General features: G+C 36.1%; 1 protein-coding gene across 1 annotated transcript in view; it reads left to right on the forward strand.

The window, feature by feature from the left end:
• Window positions 1–21963, forward strand: part of Dlat (dihydrolipoamide S-acetyltransferase) — a 38262-nt gene that overhangs the window by 13416 nt on the left and 2883 nt on the right. The window contains exons 8-13 of the mRNA XM_077796908.1: window positions 5032–5099; window positions 6176–6268; window positions 6572–6679; window positions 14411–14526; window positions 20810–20972; window positions 21234–21370. Coding sequence (XP_077653034.1) covers window positions 5032–5099; window positions 6176–6268; window positions 6572–6679; window positions 14411–14526; window positions 20810–20972; window positions 21234–21370 — 685 coding nt within the window. The remainder of the gene's footprint in view (window positions 1–5031; window positions 5100–6175; window positions 6269–6571; window positions 6680–14410; window positions 14527–20809; window positions 20973–21233; window positions 21371–21963) is intronic.

Consider the following 21963-nt stretch of genomic DNA (forward strand, 5'->3'; position numbering starts at 1 on the left):
CTGTTTAGATGGCTGGAGCTAATGATGGTAGCTTAGACAAGGGTGGTGAAAATAAAAAGAAATGAACAACTTTAAGACACATTTTTTACCTGGAATCAACAGAACTCAATCAAGGATTTTGTAGAGGACAACAGTAATTTCAGAAGAATGATTGAGTGGAAACCTATCTGAATAAGTCAAGAAGTAGACGTGAAATGGAGAGAGGATTGTGGACAACTCATTCAAGAAGTCTAGCTGTTGTTGCTCACGCCTTCTATCCCAGCAGTTCAAGAGGTTCAGATAGGAGGATCAGGAGTTTAAAGCCAGCCTCAGCAACTTAGTGAAGCCCTAAGCAACTCAGTGAGACCCTGTCTCTAAATAAAATACAAAAAACAGCTAGAGATAGTAAGTGCCCCTTAGTTTAATCCCTGGTACTGAAAAGGGGGAAAAAAAAAAAGCTTGCTATGAAGAAAGGCATAGGAATAATGATAGCTTTAGATGGATGTGGACCTAAGAGGGTTTTTGCTGGGCATGGTGGCAAGTGCCTGTAATCTCAGCAATTTAGGAGGCTGAGGCAGGAGGAGCGTAAGTTTGAGGCCAGCCTGGGCAACTTCACAAGACCCTATCTGAAAATAAAAATAAGAAGGGCTAGGGATGTAGCTCAATGGAAAAGCATTCCTGGATTCTACACTCAATCCTGAAAAAACAAAAAAGTAAAAGAAAATAATAATAAAGTAAAATATATGTAGGGAGGGCTTTTGAAGATAAGTGTTAGAATGAATCTAGTATGGAGTTCCTCAGTAGTGGCACTATTGATTTTTTTGACCAGATAATTTTTTGTTGTATGTGGGTTGTGACCTGTACATTATATGATGTAATGTTCTTGGCCTCAATCTAGTAAGGTGGTAGTTCCAATCTCTATTTAGGACAAACAGAAATGTCGTAAGACATTATCAGGGATTCCCTGGGGAGCTAAATTGCTCTCCTTGAGAATCAGTGGCCTAATAGAAAAGGATCAGTGGATGACATAGAAGGGGATTATGAGCAGGATGGTTTCACAAGGAACAAAGTTCTTAAGAAGGAATTCGAAAGGGCTGTGGCTGTGGTTCAGTGGTAGAGCACTTGTCTAGTATGCGTGAGGCACTAGGTTTGATCCCCAACACCACATTAAAAAAAAAAGAAGAAGGAATGTAATTGGCCTTTATAGAAATTAAGAACATTTTTATCTATTTTCATAGGAGAGAAAATATAGAATGGCTTTATCAGTTTGGTGGTAAAAGATGACAAGAGTTCCTTTTTGGTCACTGCTCTTTGATAAATAAATGTGAAATGAAGATATTAGCTGGTTAATGAGTGAGGAAATTTTTGTGGTTAGAGCAATTAGAAAGTAGTAGCCTCAGAGATCAGAAAGGTGAATTTAAAGGAAATGATTGCATTTCTGGGCAGTTTTGTGTATCTGTTTTAGGTTTGTGTTTCTGTTTGTGTTTGTATTTCTATATAGCAACATTAAGTTGCTCAGTGTTGACACTGAGAAAGATAAATAGACTTAGGGTTTTGCAAAGGAGGATTATAAGAATAATCCATAGAATGTAAACTGGGTTAGGAGGAAAGTGAAGACCAGAGGGAGGTCATGGATAATGAGAGTAAAGGAATCAGTGGAGTGGTATCTTGATGAGGCAGAAGTGATTATTTTTTCATTGGGGGAAGGGTGTGGTCTGGGCTAAGTGAGCTCAGAGTATCAGTATCAGTATCAGTTATTGTGTGTTTTCTGACTCCAAATGCTTGGTATCCCCATATCCTTCAATTCTCTGATGCCAGCTGGGTGTCCAGGAATTCAGTCCAATTTTGACATTAGCTACCTAGATTTGGCATGAATCCACAGGGCTCAGTCCTGTAAGACACCCTTTACTTCAGTTACTTTCAGTTGCCAGGCCTGGGTGTCATCTTTATGTCTTAATCATTAGTTAGTAATCAGGAATCCCCAAGAACCTCTTCTCAGGTTTGGTGATTTGCTAGAACAACTCACAGAACTCAAGTAAACACTACTTACTACTATTGATTTGTTATAAAGGATATAGCTCAGAAACAGCCAAATGGAAGAGATGCATAGGGCAAGGTATAGTGGGGAGGGGTACACAGAACTTCCATGCCTTCTCTGGCATGCCATCCTCACAGCACATGGATATGTTTACTAACCTGGAAGCTCTCTGAATATCACTGTTAAAGAATTTTTATTTTCAGTGTTGGGTATATAGCTCAGTGGTAGACGTTTTGTCAGTTCCCAGTACTGGAGGAAAAATATTTATTTTCATAGACATGTCATTACAAAGACATGATTGACTAAACCGTTTGCCATTTTGTCATTGAACTCAGTCTCCAATCTTCCTTCTCTCCCAGGAAGTGGGGCAGCAGAGGAAGAAGGAGATGGGGAGAGAGAAGGGAAAGGGGATTGAAAGTTAATTACCCTCAGTCATGTGTTTGGTCTTTCTGGCTGACTACTCCGATCCTAGTAGCTATCTAAGAGCCCAACCTAAGGCACTTCCTTAGCAAAAACTCTGGTGTGGTATGAAGGGACTCATTATGAGTAATAGAAGACACTTTCCACTCAGGAAATTCCAAAGGTTTCAGGAGGTCCATTCCAGGAACCTAGAACAAAGATCAAATATATTTTTTATTATATCACAGTGATGGCATTAGTAAGATGGTTGCTTGAATTCTAGATTCAGAGATATCTAGAATTACTAGTACTAGTTTAAGTACTAGTAATAATATAGTCTAGGATTTTACCTTAGAGGTTGGGGGTGTTCTTGTGGGTGGGAGGGAAAAATTGGAGCTGAGTGTCTTAGAAATCTGGGTTTTGAGTGGATTGTGGTTCCCAAGAGGACAGTGTGTTAAGATGCAATTAATCTGAGTAAATGGGAATGGTTATGTATTGGTAGATGAGACAGACATGAAGAATAATAGGCTGTATAACCAGATGACATGAACTTCAAAAGGGGTTGAGGTTTTTGAGGAGATAGAAAGTTTTAGAATTAGCTAGGAGGAGTAGCAAGGATACTTAATCCACATCCCGACTCTGAGCAGCATTATGTGAGAAAGAAAAAAAAATAAGCCCAATTAAGGAAAAACTAAGGGAAAAGTTGAGTAAATCAATAGATTGTTTTGCAAATTTGACCAAAATATAATTAGTTAGGGAAAAACTATGTTGAACCCTAAACCTTGGTTCAGAGTTTGATTAGACTCAAGGCTGCCCATATAATATTTTATATTTCTTTGGTGCACAGAACTTTTTACATCCCTATCCCATTTTGTCTTCACAACTTTCCTGTGAGCGGGGATTGATATTATAATCTCTGACCTACACGTGAAAATGAGGACTAGATGAGACTATGTAACTATAGTCATCTGTCTAGTTTATGTTAGATAAGAACCCTCCATACTTTACTGCTTGTTCACTGTTCTTCCCTTTATGTCATTTTGCCTCATGAGTGTCTGCTATGTCTTCTTAGGCAGAGAGGCAAAGAAGGGTAAAAGGTTTCAGTTAATTACTATTGGTTAGGAAGTTCTCATAGGTGGCTGAAGCTTGGAATAAGGCAGGTGATGCTACAGGTTTCTTCCCTGGTGGGGCTGCACATCTCAGTGTCTAGCTCAGCTTTGGTTATAAGGGGAGGTTATGGTTTCTATCTTTTATAAAGGAAGATAATCTAATAGGGATGCTGACACCTCTGTTCTAGAGCTCCTGGTGAGGATAAACACAGTCCTAGCCAACTCAGTTTTTATATTGAAGGAAAGGAATTGGGAAGAACTACACACAATGAGAGTCCTTTTAAAAGTCTGCCATGGGGGAAGATGAATCAATTTGACCAAATTTTTTCTAGAAGTGGGCCAGTATAAAAGGTATTATAATAACTAAAGTCTGAATCTATCAAAATTAAAGGTCAGGATTATGTCCTTGGGTCTAACATTAAATGTATGCTGTTACAGATTGGAGGAGGGGGGAAATTAAATAAAAATAATACTAAATCTCTTAAATCTATGGAGAGTACTTGGAGAGGTCCTTCCTCATATGTGGCATTGTACCCGATTCTTTGTCTCTAATCAGTAGCTTTGGCTACTGTGAGAAAGCTGTGAATGTCTGAGACCACCTAAGGAATGAATAGTCCTCAAGATGAGATAATTAAAATTAAAATTCATGCTATTGGGGGGTGAAAATTTGTCCAGACAATTACTCACATATCTGTCAACCCTGTAGAGAGAATTCTTTATGAAGTAAAGTGAGATTCTATTTCAGGTTGAGAATTTTTTGTTTGTTATTTTTTTCTTTTTATTTATTTAGCTAACAAGTAGGGAACAGTTTTTCTTACAGATGTGTAAACTGTGCTCAGCATTATTTTTTTGCCAGTATTTCCCAAGTTAAAAGAAGATGGAAAAAAAAAAAGCACAGCTTATTTAGATGGAAATCTAAAAGAGAAATAGGCCAGGTGCAGTGGCACATGCCTGTAATCCCAGGGGCTTGGGAGACTGAGGCAGGAGGATTGCAAGTTCTAAGCCAGCCTCAGCAACTAGGCGAGGCCCTGGCTCAAAATAAAAAATGTAAAAGGGTTGGGGATGTGGCTCAGTGGCTAAGAGCCCCCTGGGTTCAATCCCTAGTACGGAAGGAAAAAAAAAAGAGAGAGAGAGAAATTTGGCATATGTCTAATCCCAGCTACTTGGGGAGGCTAAAGCAAGAAGATCACAAGTTCAAGGCCAGCTTGGTAATTTAATGAGACCCTATCTCAAAATAAAATAAAAAGTCCTGGGGATATAGCTCAGTGGAGTAATACTTGCCTCGCATCTGTCTCTGGATTAAACCCCCTGTACTGAAAAAACATAAAAAGTAAAAAGAATAATGAATAAACGCTGATATTTTAAGGGAGAACTTGAAGGACTGCAACCCCTATAGAGTGTTTTTGGTAGCAAACCCTTAGGAACTTGCACTTCAGGACAATGTTGATCTCCTTGGAGATCTAGTGGCATGCTGTCGTATATGTGATATTTATGTATTTCTTCTAGGGACGGGACCAGATGGCAGAATTATCAAGAAGGACATTGACTCTTTTGTGCCTACTAAAGTTGCTCCTGTGAGTTATATTTGACTTTTTTCAGTTTGTCCCTGCAGAGTGTTTTGTCCTGCCTGTTAGACCATTTCATACAGTATGAATGAAATAATTTAATCAAAACTGCATTTTCTTCTAATATCAGTGGCTTAACAATTTGCATTTGGGTATTCATCCCTCCGCACTTGCCTTTTTTTTTTCCTTTTTGATATTGGGGATTGAACCCTGGGGCTCTTTATCACTGAGCTACATACCCCGCCCTTTTTTTCAGTTTTGAGACAGGGTCTTACTAAGTTGACTACGGCCTCACTAAGTTGCTGAGGCTGGCCTGTGGTCCTCCTGCCTCAACCTCCTGAGTTGCTGCAATTATAAGCATGTACCACCATGACCAACTCAGCCCATTTTTAAAAACATATTTGCAAGTTGGTTGTCTAAGTTTATATGTGTTTAATGAATCTACAGAAGGACTAAATCTATATGTCCAAATTCTGTTTTATTGGGTAGGATGTTAAGATAATCAGCGAAAAATGAGGAAAATTATTTAGTTATTCAATGTTCTCTTTATTTAATATTTTTTTAGTTGTAGTTGGACACAATACCTTTATTTTTTATTTATTCATTTTTATGTGATGCTGAGGATTGAACCCAGGGCCTTACACGTGTGAGGCTTGTGCTCTACTGTTGAGCCATAATCCCGGCCCCAGATGTTCTCTTTAAAATGAAAGATTTAGCCTTGTTTTTCCTTAACATTGTTCAAGAAATTGACTAGTTTGTTTATATTCATCTCTTAATCCTTTTAATTTAAGAATGGTTTGATTGCTTTATTGAGGATAATTTTGCAAAAATAATATTATTTTGACATAAATTAGGCTCAAAGAAAAATGATATTTAAAACATGATTTCAGAATTCTAAGTAAAACCAATTAATAATATCTCTTAAATCTAATTCAAGTCCCTTTTGCTTCCTGGGGATATAACTAGTTGTTCTACAAAACTTTTAGTTTTTACTTTGCCATCTGTAAAGAGTCACTGGTAGTGTACCAGGTATTTATGCTTGGATTGAGCCATAGTTACTGAGAGCTTTTTCTTTCCACCTACAGGCTCCAGCAGCTGCTGTGCCTCCGCCGAGTCCAGGAGTGGCACCCATTCCTACAGGTGTCTTCACAGATATCCCAATAAGCAACATTCGTCGAGTAAGAGCATTACCAAAATCTGGATCCAGAGCTGTTGGAAGCATATTTACTCTAGTTGTTTTGTTGTATTCATAATTTAAAACATTAACAGTCCTTTTTGTTTGGGAATATTAGATGAATAAGGAAAACTTGTTTGGTTAGTTGAATACTTGGGATAAAGAAATCACTGTGTATACATCTTCCAATTCTGATAATGCTTGGGGTTATCATTATGAGGTAAGCAGAATGAAGAGGCAAATAGATCTGAATTAGGGAAGGTCTCCTCTCACTCAAGATAATTGATTTTTGAATCTCTGGTTTCAGGTTATTGCACAACGGTTAATGCAATCGAAACAAACCATACCTCATTATTACCTTTCTATTGATGTAAATATGGGAGAAGTTTTGTTGGTACGGAAAGAACTAAATAAGGTAAAACTTTCAGAAATTCCAAATCTATAAATTATAAAATATTTTTTTCCACTAAACAGTTACATTTTTGTCTGTGTATTTTATTACAGTATGCCAATTGGTGATAAAAAATGAAATATCATTTTAATTTTAACTTGCTGTCAATATCCTAGAGAATTTTCATTTTCTAACCCTTGATTAAAACTTGTCACTTAAAGTCAACTTTGCCAGACATATATTTTAGCCTAGCAAAGTCACTGGGATGTAATATTTGAGGGTTTTTTTTTTTTGGTAAGTAAGAAACATTATAGATATAATTTTAGGAAGCTATTAAAAGTTCTGACTCAGGGTTCTTTGAACAATTTAAGCAATTATTATCTTTTGGAAACTCTGTTTACATAATTCTTCACTGCTTTGAAAGATTTTTTTTTTAATATTTTTTTAAAGAGAGAAGAGAGAGAATTTTTTAATATTTATTTTTCAATTTTTCGGTGGACACAACATCTTTATTTTATTTTTATGCGGTGCTGAGAATCGAACCCAGCGCCCCGTGCATACCAGGAGAGTGCGTTACCGCTTGAGCCACATCCCCAGCCCTGAAAGATTTATTAACTTAGCAACACTATTAAACTTTGTAGAAGGTGGTGTTTAGTGCATGTGTATTGTTATATACACATTTATAAGTCATACTGCTTAGCTTGTATAATAGCTGTAATACATATGTGCTAGGTTTGCATAATTCTTTAAAAAAACTTTTCTAGATTTGCAGTTGATATTTACTTTTTTTTAAAATACCGGGGGCTGAGGTTGCAGCTTAGTGATAGAACACTAGCCTGGTGCATATGCAGCACTGGGTTTGATCCTCAGCACCACATAGAAATAAATAATAAGATAAAGGTATTTTGTCCATCTATAACTAAAAAAAATTTTTTTTAAATACTGATAATTGGGCTTGGGATGTGGCTCAAGCGGTAGTGCGCTCACCTGGCATGCGTGTGGCCTGGGTTCCATCCTCAGCACAACATATAAACAAAGATGTTATGTCTGCCGAAAACTAAAAAATAAATATTAAAAAAAAATTCTCTCTCTCTTCACTCTCATTCTCTCTTAAAAAAATAAAATAAAATAAATAAATAAATACTGATAATTTTTGGCCATGATACTTAACCAGAAAAATTATTCCATGTTGTCATTGTGTGATATGATCTATAGGTAGTTTCTGGGAAGAGAATAGAGAACTTACACAGTTTGCTCTTTAGTATGAAAGGAGGATCAGTTTGTGAAACACAGATTGTCCTGTCAAATGAAACAAAATAAAACCATTGTTCAAGTGAGTCCATTTAAAAATATTTTTAAAGAAATACTGAATTGCATGTCATTCTTCATACTAGTGTTGTAGACTAAATCTACAAAATTGTTTTTCTATGTTCAGTATGCTTGTGTCTTTCTAAATACATTATATTCAGTAACAGGAGACAGTTTCAGCATTGTTTTGATCTATATTCATTATTTAGCTTTCAATATTGGATTAGCTAAAAATCTTATTTATGGATGTAATTATATGGCAAATTCTTGCTTATTAGTTTTTGTTTAAAAATTATGTTTAGTAAGAGCTAAGCTTTTTAAAACAAATGCAGACATTTATCATTAATAAAACCTATGGTTTAATATCAAAAAAGAAAGGAAAGAAAGAAACATTATATTTACTTTTTGTTTATAGTTAAGTATTATGCACTTACTTGGTGTTTAGGATTAGCATAAGGCACTTTTGGAAACGTGATATAAGACACAGTCTTTTATTGTTATGAGTTCCTAATTTAATTGGGGCTAGAATATTTGTGAAAATATGGAAGGCTTTTTTTTCTTCTTCTTCTTTTTGGTGATGCTGGAGACTGAACCCAGGGCATCATGAATATTTTAGGCAAGTGTTCTATATCACTGAGCTATAGCCACAAGATTTTTGTCAAAGTAAAAATATTCATTTGTTGATCAGTCTCTCTCTTTTTGTTTTTTTCTACTGGGGATTTAACCCAGCGGCAGTTTACCACTGAACTACATCCTTTTTATTTTTTGTGATAGGGTCTTACTAAGTTGTTTAGGGCCTCGCTAAATTGCTGAGGCTGGCTTTGAACTTGTGATCCTCCTGCCTCAGCCTTCTGAATTGCTGGGATTACAGGCATGAGCCACCATGCTGGACATGGATCAGTTTCTTTATGGTAATACTCATCAATTGCTAAATTTTATTGTACAGGTTATTACAGGTAAAGGATCTATATAGATTTAAGTGTTATTGGAGTTTAGAGAAGGAGAAACCAATGAGAGTAGTTGGGGAATTCACAAAGGACATAACTTGGTTGAACCATGCAAAGTTCGAATTGTTTTTATTGGCAGAGATGTTGAAGTAAGTTCATGCTAATTATGGAGTGCCTAAGGCTCTTAATTCTCCTTCCCCACTTTTTCTCCTTAGACTTGACACTATCTAATATATGTCATATATTTATTATTTATCCTCTTTGGAGCATAAGCCCCCTGAGAACAGAATTTTTATGCATTTTGCCTACTGTTTCGTACCAGAGCTTCACTGTTAGTGCCCAGCATAGACTCTTAAATGTGAGATACATAGCTGAATGCATGAGTGAAACAGTGCCAGAGCTCTGCAGATGGCTATAGGAGTTAAAGATGATGGCAAGCTTTTTTGTCAAAGTATTAAAGCTCTTTTCTCACAAATTTACTTGGAAATTAGGCAAATGTATGTACAATGTTTTTTTTTTTTTTAACTTTTATTTATTTATTGTATGTGGTGCTGAGGATCGAACCCAGCACCTCCCATGTGCCAAGCAAGCACTCTACCGCTGAGTCACAACCCTAGCCCCTGTACGATGTATTTTATTCAAATTCTTTTGAACAGCTTTATTGAGTTATAATTCAGTTATAATTATAATGCCATACTATTCATCCATTTAAATTTTTTTTAATTGTAAATGGACACGATATCTTTATTTATTTTTTTATGTGGTGTTGAGGATCGAATCCAGTGCCTCTCACATGCTAGGTTAGCACTCAACACTGAGCTACAACCCCAGCCCCCATTTTCACCCATTTAAAGTGTACAATTCAGTGGGTTTTAGTATATTCACAGAGTTGTACAACCATCACCACAGTAAGTTCTAGAACATTTTCCTCACCCCAGAAAGAATTCTTCCACCCCTTAAACCAGGTGTGGTTGTGTATACCTATAATCCCAGGTACTTTGGGAGACTGAAACAGAGGATTGCAAGATTGAGGCTAGCCTGTGCAGTTTAGCTAGACCCTATCTCTAAAATAAAAAGGGCTAGAGATGTAGCTCAGAGGTAGAATGCTCCTAGGTTAATCATTAGTAGGTAATTAAAAAAAGAGAGAGAGAAATGTTATACCCCATCAGACCTCCCATCATTCCAATCCTAAAAAACCACTCATCTACCTTTTTTTTTTTAAATAATTTTTTAGTTGTCAATGGACCTTTATTTTATTTATTTATTTGTGTGCAGTGCTAGAATCAAACTCAGTGCCTCACACATGCTAAGCAAGTACTCTGCCATTGAGCTACATCCCCAATCCACTCTTCTACTTTTTGTTTTTGTAGGTTGGTCTATTATGGATATTTCCTATAAATGGAATCATATGATATATAGTTTTTTCTGAATGGCTTCTTTCATTTAAGATGTTTTCAGAGTTCATCCACAATGTAGCATGTATTAGTATTTTATTTTTTTAAACTGCTGAATAGTATTTTACTATAATGAGATATGTCACATTTTGTTGAGTTGTTCATTAATTGATGATGGACAACTCAACAAAATGTGACATATGGATTATTTCCTCTTTTTATCTATTGTGAATAATGTTGACATAAAATTTTTATGTACAGATTTTTGTGGGGACCTAAGTTTTCATTTGTTTTATTACATTTATGCCTAGGAGTGGAATTTCTGGATCATGTGACAACTCTATGTTTAACTTATGTGTGTTTATGTGTGGTGCTGGATGAGCCCAGGGCCTTGTACATGCTAGGCAAGTACTCCTCCATTGAGCAACACTCCCTCCCAGCCCTTTGGTTACTTTTTGAGGAAGTGCCAGATTGTTTTCTGAAGTGGACTTGCCTTTTTATATTACCATCAACAATGTGTGATTGTACTAATTTCTTCATATCATTACTAATAATACTTGATTATCTTTTTGAGTCATCCTAGTAAGTGTCAAGCGTTCATTGTGGTTTTAATTTGCATTTCCCTGGAGGCTAATCAGATTCAACAGCTTTTCACAAGTTGGCATTCTTAAATCTTCTTTGTAGAAATGTTTACTCAGTTAATTTACTTTTTTTCTTTAATAGGGTTATCTTTTTATTATTATACATATGATTTCTTCATTTACTCTGCAGATCCCTTACTGTAGATAAATGGTTGCTAAAGTTTTTTTTTTTTTTTTCCATTTTTTAGCTTTTAGTCTTGCTGTCTTTGATGGGATCCTTTGAAGTGTAAACTTTTAGTATGTCTATTTATCCAATCCCCCCCCCCCCCTTTTGGCATTTTATCTGCTAAAAGCTCGGTCCTTTTTTTTTTTTTAAATATTTATTTATTTAGTTGTAGTTGGACACAATATCTTTATTTTATTTGTTTTTATGTGGTGCTGAGGATCGAATCCAGGACCTTGCACGTGCTAGGTGAGTGCTCTACTGCTGAGCCACGATCCCAGCCCAAAAGCTCGGTTCTTGTCCTTAATGCTAATCCAATAACAAGAACACAGTTTTGAGAAAAAATGAATAAGAAATTTTATTGCTTTGCTAGCAAAGGAAAAACACTGGGGACTCCTGTCCCAAAGGCTGTGATTCTGCCCATCAGCAGGAACAGGAGGCTTTTAAAGAGGTGATTCAAAGGCTACATTCCATGTGTTCTCTGTTGGAGTTGTAATTCACTTGTTAATTTGGAAGATAGTCATTTCTGAGATCTTCTGGTACTATCCCCAAAGTCTGGATAGTCTTTTCTATGGTGGGTGTATAGACTTAAGGAGAGATAAATCTGCCTAAGAAAGGAAGAAAGGTAATCCTGTTTCCCCTGAGGTTAGGGAATGGGAAAGATTAGGGAGGAGCAGGGAGAGAGAAAAAGAAATGTGTTGTGTTAGTCTGGGTTCTCTAGAGGAACAGAATTAACAGGAAGTATAATTATAAAAAAGGGGACTTATTAGGTTGGCTTATGTGACCAAAAGCTAGATAGTCCATAGTTGCTGGCTGGAGAGCTGGAAAAACCAGTAGGTGTGCATTCCAAGAGACTGAAGCCCCAGGACAAGAGAGATCAACAGTGCTACCCTAGTCCAAGACTGAAGGCTTCTGGAGAATCTCTGGCAGTCTTCTTGGAAGAGTGAAGAAGCGAGAGTTTGATATCCTCAGATGATCACTGTAGCAATCAAGAACCAATTCAAGAATGGAGTTGCATCTCAATAAGAATTGAGCTCCTTGCTTCCTTTTTCTTCAACTTTTATTCCATTCAAGCCATCATCCTATTTGGATAGTGCTGCCCAAGCTTAGGGAGGGTCTCTTTCAGTTGGCTATCTCACATGTTCCTAGACCTACCCTCACTGACATACCCAAAGACTCTTAATCTTCACCATCTCTTAATCCAATCAAGTTGACAATTCAAATTAACCATTATATATATCCATTTTAAAAATAAGTTCCAGTGGCTGAGAGCAAAGTTTATATTCAAAGCATAAAGTAGACTACTGTTAAAAAGTCTTTGTCTAAGGTTATGAAGATTCATACCTGTTTCCTTGTAAGAGTTTTATTGTGTATTTCTGCACAAATATAAGTAGGAGTCAACTTCATTCTTTTGCATGTTTACATTCAGTTGTCCCAGCAACATTTGTTTGAAAAGATAATTCTTTCTCCATTGAATTGTCTTGGCATCCTTGTCAAAATCAATTGACCATACATGTGAGAGTTTGTTTCAAGATTCTTAAGTCTATTCTATTGATCTGTGTGTGTACCCTCTAGCCAATATCACAATCCTGATTACTGTAACTTTGTAGTAAGTTTTATGGGTAGAGAGGTAGATGCATACATACATACGTACATATGTACGCACATACTGGGGATTGAACCCAGGGTTGCTATACCACTGAGCTACATCCCCAGCCCTTTTTAAGTTGCTTAGGGCTTCACTAAGTTGCTGGGGCTAGCCTTGAACTTTTGATCCTCCTGACTCATCCTCCTGAGTTGCTGGGATTATAGGTATACACTACTATGCTGGTCTGCAGTAAGTTTTAAATGATGAAGTTGTCATGTTTGTTCTTTCTCAAGATTGTTTTTTCTGGATATCTTGCCATTATGAATGAATTTTAGATTAGCTTGTAAATTTCTGCTACAAAGCCAGTTGAGATTTTGGTAAGGATTGCATTAAATTTGTAGATCAATTTGGGCGTTGTTGCCATTTTAACAATATTGTCTTCCCATCCATGATTATGTGATGTTCTGGCATTTATTTAGGTATTCTTTTAATTTCTTCAGTCATTTAAGTAAATTTTAGAGAAGTTTTACATATTTTTTGTTGAATTTATTCCTAGATACTTTATTCTTTTTGGTGCTTATATAAATGGAATTGTTTTCTAAATTTCATTTTCAGATTGTACATTGCTACCACACAAACAAAAATAAAACTGAGTTTTATATATTGGTCCTTGTTCCTGCAACTGTGCTAAACATTATCTATTTAATGTTGAGAAAGGGACTAGGGGGATGAAAATATACAAGCAATCCAAGGTGGGAAGGATGAAATGAAACCAGAAGTTGGTTCTTCCATCTTGTTTAATGTAGGCCTTAACAGGTATACATCAATTTAAATATTTTTTTAATCTAAGGATTAAATCTATACATTAATCTATGGATTTATTTGTTTTTTTATTTTACTAGGAATTGAATCCAGGGGTGCTCTGCCATTGAGCTACTTACTTCCCCAGCTATTTCTTTTTAAATTTGAGACAGGGTCTTGATAAATTGCCTAGGCTGACCTCAAATTTGCAGTCTTCCTGCCTCATCCTCCCCAGTAGCTGGGATTATAGGCCTGTACCACCACACCTGGCTCAATCAGGGTTATCTAATTTGTTCGAATATGGTTATTCATAGTATTTCTTATAATCCTTTATTTATATAAGGTAGATAGTAACATCTCCTGTTTCATTCCTGATTTTAAGAATTTGAGGGGCTGGGGATGTGGCTTAAGCGGTAGCGCGCTCGCCTGGCATGCGTGCGACCCGGGTTCGATCCTCAGCACCACATACAAACAAAGATGTTGTGTCCACCGAAAACTGAAAGAAATAAATATTAAAAAAACTCTCTCTCTCTCTCTCTCTCCTTCTCTCTCTTTAAAAAAAAAAAAAAAAAAGAATTTGAGTCTTTTCCTGTCAGCCAAACATTTGTCATTGTGGTTGTCATTTGACTGATCTTTTCAAAGGATCAATTTTGATCTTGTTGAGATGAGTGAAAATTAAGACATATCATAATTTATGGGATGCATCTAAAGCAGTACTTAACAAGAAATGAATAGCTGTTAAGGCCTACATTAAACAAGATTGAAGAACCAACTTTTGGTTTCATTTCATCCTTCCCACTTTGGATCACTTATATATTTTCATCCCCCTAGTTCCTTTCTCAACATTAGGTGTACAATCTAAGACGTTGGGGAGAGAACTTAAGAAAACGATCATAGTTTCTTGTCTTTACAGATGTTAGAAGGAAAAAGCAAAATTTCTGTCAATGACTTCATCATAAAAGCATCAGCTCTGGCTTGTTTAAAAGTTCCTGAAGCAAATTCTTCTTGGATGGACACAGTTATAAGACAGTAAGTATAACTAGAGGTTTATATCTATCAGCAGTTTTCTTTCTTTCTTTTTGTTGTAGATGGACACAATACCTTTTTTTTTAATTATTTTTTATTTTTATGTGGTGCTGAGGATTGAACCCCTCACACACACCAGCCAAGTGCACTACCACTGAGCCACACCCTAGCCCAGCAGTTTTCTTATGTTATCTAATGTATAAGTAAGAGTTATAGGGGGATATGACATTCGTAGGTGAAACAATTTTAAAACTACACAAAACAATTTATGAGATAGTACTAGTTTAGCTAGTAAAGGCTGTAAATTCTTTGTATGAGCTCAGAAAAGGGAAATCAGTATACACTTGAAAATAGTGTTTGTTATTGTCACCGTGGTACTCAAGTATATTTCACATAAGGATTTCATATTTAATTCTTAATGGCCATTTTATGAGTAAGTGCTTTCCCTCCATTTTCTAGATGAGGAAACTGAGGCTCAGTGGATTAAGTAAATTGTCCTGTGTTAATATGTTAGTAAGTATTATAACTATGATTGGAACCAGGATTCTGACTCCTAAGGTAGCCCTTTTCTAATATGAGATAGATGCTTTCTTCTTATAATTATTATTATTATGAAAAGGAAAAAAACAAAACAAAAAACGAAGCTCTTTTCCTTTCTTCTGTGCTCTCACACACTTATAACACCACATCTGTGACTAGATGTATGTGTGTGTGTGTTGGGGGGTGTTGGTTCCCCACACATCAACCAAGCAGTCAGTTCTGGAGTGTGTAGGTGTCCTTCAATTCAATTCAATTCTGACCCTCTACCTGGGGTTAGAGTCAGATCCCACAGACTGGGGACTCAGTCCCACTAACACTACTCTCACCTCAGATGCCAGTCTCAAATCTGTCTACCTTTGCTGCTGAGCTACTGACTACAAACTGAGCTTCCTATGACTTATATTCATTATTTATATTCATTATTGGGTTTGATAATTGGCTAGGACAGCTCATAGAATGTAGGGATACACTTACCTATGTTTACTGGCTTATAGAAAGAATATTACGAAATACATAGATGAATACTGGATGAAGAGATGTAGGGCAAGGTATGGAGTAATCTAAAACTTCCATGTTCTCACCGGGAATATCACTCTCCAATCACCTCCACATGATAGAAATTTCTAAAATATTAACATTTAATATATAAAATGCTATATGTAAATATAACATTAATGTAATATTTATGTTAAATATTTTAATTTTTTATGGTCTTCTCCTGTAAAATATTTGGGTCTAATTAAAATATGTAGTTTACCATAAATACTATATTCACTGGTTTTAATGATGACTTAAGGAGGGGGAAATAATATTCTGTGTTCTCATCATGAATTTTTTCTCAATCTCCCCATACTGGATGGTTTTTCCTTGGTCACTCCCCTCTTGGAGAACATCTACGAGTTTAATATTCCTTATAAGCATATTAGTCTCATAGTATTGTTATAAATTACCACAAAATTGATGTCTTGGAATTGAAATTTAGGACTTGGAGTTCAGCACAATGGTAGAATCCTTGCCTGGTATGCACATGACTCTGGATTTGATCTCCAGCACCAGCAAAAACAAATAAAAAAATACAAACAAACATAAATCTACTCTCTCATAGTTCTGGAGGCCAGGAGTCCAAATTCAGGGTATTTACAGGATTTTGCTCCCTCCAAAGATTCTATGGGAGTATCTTTTCTTGCCTTTTCCAGTTCCAAAAGTTATAGGCATTTCTTGGTTTGTGGTTGTATAAGTTCAGTTTCTACTTTCATCTTTACATGGTCTTTTTCTTTGTATTCTCTTTTCATTCATTTTTACATGGTCTTTTTCTTTGTATTCTCTTTTCTTAAACAGACTCTCGCTTGTATTTAGAGACATCCAGATAATTGAGGATGATCTTATCTCAGGAAGTTAAATATACCTTCAAAGGTGTTTTTCCAACTAAGTCTGCATTGATGAATCTGGAAATTAGGATATAGACATATATTGGAAGACTACCAGTCAACAGAGTCTGTCTTCCTGTTTTCAGTACTGTCCATACCATCAAGTCATGGATAGCTTTCTGGGGCCTGAGCAGAAGTAGTTTGTAATTTCTGGCATTCATAGCCATCTATAATTCAGTCAAGGCTTGCTTTCTGATCCTCTATAAAACCTTCTTGTGCCATTTTGAGTTAGCCACTGTTGCTGTATATGCCATTAAGTTTCCTCTTCTCTGAATGTTATTTGGGCTTTTCCTTTCTTTGATTTTAGATTGATTGCTAACACTTAATGAGTGCTTAGGGAATTTATATTCATTATTTAATTCTCATGAGTATATTGTAAAGTAGGTACCATTTTTGCCTCCATTGCATATAAGGAAATTGAGGCACAGAGAAGTAATCTGCTACATATCCAGAGAAAGGTAAACCAGCCAAGATTTGAATCCCAGCTATATTACTTAGCTTTCTGTCACTGTGACAAAATATTTGAGATAAACAACTTCTAGGAAAGGTTTATTTTGGCTCATGGTTTTATAGGTTTCAGTCCATGGTCCTTCGGGCTTGATATGGTAGAAGCAGCTTATTCATCTCATAACTGCTGGGAAGCAAAGAAAAAGACCTAGAGGTGCTCATCCTAATATCTCCTTCAGGGGCACACTCCAGTGACCTAACTTCCTTCTACTGGGCTCTACCTCTTAAAGGTTCCACCTCCTCCCAACAGCACCAATGGCTGGGACCAAGCCTTTAACACATGGGTCTTTGTGAGACATTTCAGATTCAAACCATAGCACTCCCAATTCTCTGAACCAAGACTAAAACCTAGTCTTGAACCGCAACATTATACTTTTCTATCCTGTTTAAAGCATACCTGTCTTATTAAAGCCTAGTTCAAGTTCCCCTTTTGTGAGTACCTACGGAAAATTATGCTCTCTGAATATCCTTCTGAATAGTGTATGTATTTCTCATTTGGTACTTGCATTCATGCAACAAACATCTGTTAAGCACTGGTTTTGGTTTTTTAATTTTAAGTATTCTGAAGGCAAGTATAGTTTCTTATATTCTGCCCTTCTGCCCATCATATAGGCAATTTTTAAAACAGTTTTAATTTACAGTAGTTTACATACCATAAAATCCCACAGCTCAACATTCCTTGATTTCTGTAAATTTACAGAATTGTGCAGTCTGCCATGTTCTCATTTTAGAAATTTCCATTACTTCCACGAAGATCACTCTTGTCCATTTGAATTTGAATTACTGCTCCTATCCTCAGTCTTCTCAGCAATATGTACTGCTGACTCTATATGTTTATCTTTTCTATACTTATAGAAGTGGAATCATAAAATGTGCCTTCTTTTGCAACTGGTTTCTTTCACTTAACAATGTTTCCAAGAATCCCCATGGACATGCATCAGAAGTTTATTGTTTTCTATTGCTAAATAGTATTCATTTGTTTCTGTATGGGTGTACCATGTTTTGTTTTTGCATTCATCAGTTGATGGACGTTTGGTTTCCCTTTTTTGCTATTATGAGTAATGAACATTTGCATACAATATTTTGTGTAGAAATGTTTTCATTTCTTTGGAGTACATTCTTAGGAATAGAATCACTGAGTCATTCATTGGGTAAACATTTAATTTTTAAAGAAATTTCTACACTAACTTCTCAAAGTGGTTGCACCATTTTACCTTCCCACTCACAACGGATGAGAGTTCCAGTTTCTCCACATCCTTGCTAACACTTGTTATTGTATATGTGTTTTAAATAGCCATTCAAATTGATATTAAGTGAGTGCCATCTACTTTTAAGACTACATAAAGAAAATAACATATAAAGAAAGGATCAAAGTTGCAGGGCAAATTCTATGAATTGTTTACTTTTTTAAATTTTTAATTATTTGTTCTTTTTTAGTTGAATTGTTTAGTAATTCTCACCAAACACCCTTCATTTATTTGTTATACAGCCTTTCAACAAATACTTATTGAACATGTACTGTTTGCTGGATTCAGTGATAAACAAGTTAGGAAATACCATCCCTATTTCAGGGAGAAGGTTATTAAGCAAGTAACATTGTAATGACAATAACTTCAAATATTTTTAATTGGCACATAGTTATATGTATCTATAGGGTTGAGTGTGACATATTAGTGTATGTATACAATGTATAATGATCAGATCAGGTTAAATGGCATGTCTGTCACCTTAGACATTTATCTTTTTTGGCGGGGGGGGGGTTGTGAACAATTCAGAATTCTCTCTACTAGCTTTTTTTCTTTTTTTCTGGGGAAAGGAGTGTGTCAGTACTGGGGATTGAAACTTGGGGTGCTTTTTTTTTTTTTTTTTTTTTTTTTTGTGATGCTGGGGATGGAACCCAGGGCCTTGTACATTAGAGATAACACACTCTATCAATTGAGCTATATCAGCTGAGACAGGGTTTTGTTAAGTTACCCTGGCTGACCTCAGACTACTGGGTAGATGGGATTACAGACATGTACCTGGCTCTACTAGCTATTTTGAAATATTCGATTAATAAAGTCCAGTTATGGTAACTGATAAGGACCACAGTATTACTGGTAGAGGTCTCTGTGTTTGCATGTAACAAAAGCCTGTCTCTAGCCAGCTTGGGCAAATTGGGGGACTTGGTACCTACAATCTTCTAGAACTTATCCCTAGGGAAGGCTGAAATGACTGGAGTTCTTTCTTTAGAGCAGAGCCATGCCTTCATGTGGAATTTTGACTTTTTCTCAATTGAAGAACACTTGGGCAGGATCCCTTAAAGACCCCATAGAGACTGTAGGTACTATTCAGAACTTGGATGGGGGAAAAAAGTCATCTTTTTTTTAAAACCTTTATGGACATTTAGTATCTCTTCCTTTCATAAATGTAGAGAACATATAAAGAAATGTCATAGTATTTGTGGTTAGTAACAAATAAAATTATTTTCATATCACATTGTAGTTATTGCATCTATCTTTTTTTTTTTTTTAATTTATTTATTAATTTATTTTAGTTCTCGGCGGACACAACATCTTTGTTGGTATGTGGTGCTGAGGATCGAACCCGGGCTGCACGCATGCCAGGCGAGCGCGCTACCACTTGAGCCACATCCCCAGCCCTGCATCTATCTTTTTTAAAAAATTTTTTGTAGTTGTAGATGGATAGAATGTCTTTATTTTATTTGTTTATTTTCATGTGGTACTGAGACTGAACCCAGTGCCTCACATACACTAGGCAAGTGCTCTACCACAGAGTAACAGCCTCAGCCCACTGCATCTGTCTTAAAATATTATTTTGCTTATCTCCACTTCAAAATAATAGGAATTAGTTTTGTTTCTTAATTATTTTTGTAATTTGAGTATTTTATTTTTGGTATTAAAAAATATTCTAAAACGACAGCTGAGGATGTAACTCCTCCTGGGTTTGAGTCCCAGCACTGCAAAAAATAAATCTGAGATGAAACCTAGATGCATAGGTGCTTCTGGTGATTTACTCTGGAAAAATTTGGAAACCTAATTTTAAGTTCTGAGATAGCACCACCTCTATGTCCTGAGTACTCCTTTTTCCCTTCTAATGCAGTTCTGTTCTTTCACTCTTTTTTTCATCTGCTCAACTGCTGCCTACAGAGACTCAGCTCCAGACTGTGCACCTCCATTTAGTCTTGGAGTTCAGATAGTTAATTCTTACTGAATGTTGTGTTTTTTGTTTTTTGCTAGCTATACCCATGTTTTTGGTCAAGAATGGTGGAAGAAGTTAGAGTGGTGTGACTCCAATCTACTGACAAATTTTTCTTTTTTTTCTCATAATCATTTTTAAAAAGTGTAAGTCAAGGAGAGGGCACAGCAAAATGTATAGACTAGAACAGACACCTCGAACTGAAGCACAAACTGGCTCTAAAAATTTCTAAATATTCATATTCCTCCTTAACTTAGTGCTGTTTAAAAAATTTTAAATTTTTTTTGTGGTATTGAGGATTATACACAAGGCCTTGCATACTAGACAAGTGCTCTGTCACTGAGTTACATACCCAGTCCATAGGCTCTTTTTTTTATTATTATTTTTTTTAAGAGAGTGATAGAGGGAGAGAGAGAGAGAGAGAATTTTTAATATTTATGTTTTAGTTATTGGCGGACACAACATCGTTGTTTGTATGTGGTGCTGAGGATCGAACCCGGGCCGCACGCATGCCAGGAGAGCGCGCTACCGCTTGAGCCACATCCCCAGCCCCATAGGCTCTTAAAAAAATATCAGTATTGATTATTTTTCATTTCTTTTTTCTTTTTAAACAGAAATCATGTTGTTGATGTCAGTGTTGCTGTCAGCACTCCTGCAGGACTCATCACACCAATTGTGTTTAATGCACATATAAAAGGACTGGAAACCATTGCTAATGATGTTGTTTCTTTAGCAGCTAAAGCAAGAGAGGGTAAACTACAGCCGCAAGAGTTCCAGGTGAGATAGTACATACTGACCTTTAATGCTTATTTTATTTTCCACTGTTTGATTCTGCCACATAGTTTTAACTGATACTAGGTCCTAAAAATAAAGGAAAATTGAGTCACATGTCAAATGCTGAAAATAAGACATTTTCCAACTAGTGTGCAGAAGCCAATACAAAATTGTCGTAAGACCTTTCACAGAATATTTGTAATTTTTTCTACTTTACACTGGCAAGCAATTAATATGATCTGTTTTTAATCTTTTTTCCTTTAGGGTGGCACTTTTACAATCTCCAATTTAGGTATGTTTGGAATTAAGAATTTCTCTGCTATTATTAACCCACCTCAGGCGTGTATTTTGGCAATTGGTGCTTCAGAGGATAAGCTGGTTCCAGCAGACAATGAAAAAGGGTAAGTGCCAAATTGGAGAAGGAATTATAAGCTGACTTTCATTACATTATGCATCTGTTTCTGAGTTTGGTTTTATAGGTACTTATGGCATGGTGTACTGGAGCTTTAGTAGAGTCAGATGCAAATATAGGATGAAATTCCTTATAGCAGAAACTTCTATTTTACTAAATGCAGTAATCCTATTTAAAATGGGATCCTGCTCAGTAGTGCATGTCTATAATCCCAGTGGCTTGGTTTAGGAGGCTGAGGCAGGAGGATCAGGAGTTCAAATTCAGTGTCAGCAAAAGCCGGGCGCTAAGCAACTCAGTGAGATCCTGTCTCTAAATAAAATACAAATTAGGGATGGGGATGTGGCTCAGTGGTTAGGTGCCCCTGAGTTCAATCCCCAGTACCCCAAAAAGTGAAATTAAATTAAAAAATAAGAAAAATAAAATGAGATCCTATTGATGGGATCTTATTTGAGATTTATTCTAGGTGAGAGTTTAGCACACTTACAAAGGTCAGATAATAAATATTTCTGAGCATGTGGACTCTATTGCAAAACCCTACCATTGTAGTATGAAAGCAGACATAAATAATATATGAAAGGATTA

This window comes from Urocitellus parryii, chromosome 4 (assembly GCF_045843805.1).
Source record: "Urocitellus parryii isolate mUroPar1 chromosome 4, mUroPar1.hap1, whole genome shotgun sequence".
Taxonomy (NCBI): domain Eukaryota; kingdom Metazoa; phylum Chordata; class Mammalia; order Rodentia; family Sciuridae; genus Urocitellus; species Urocitellus parryii.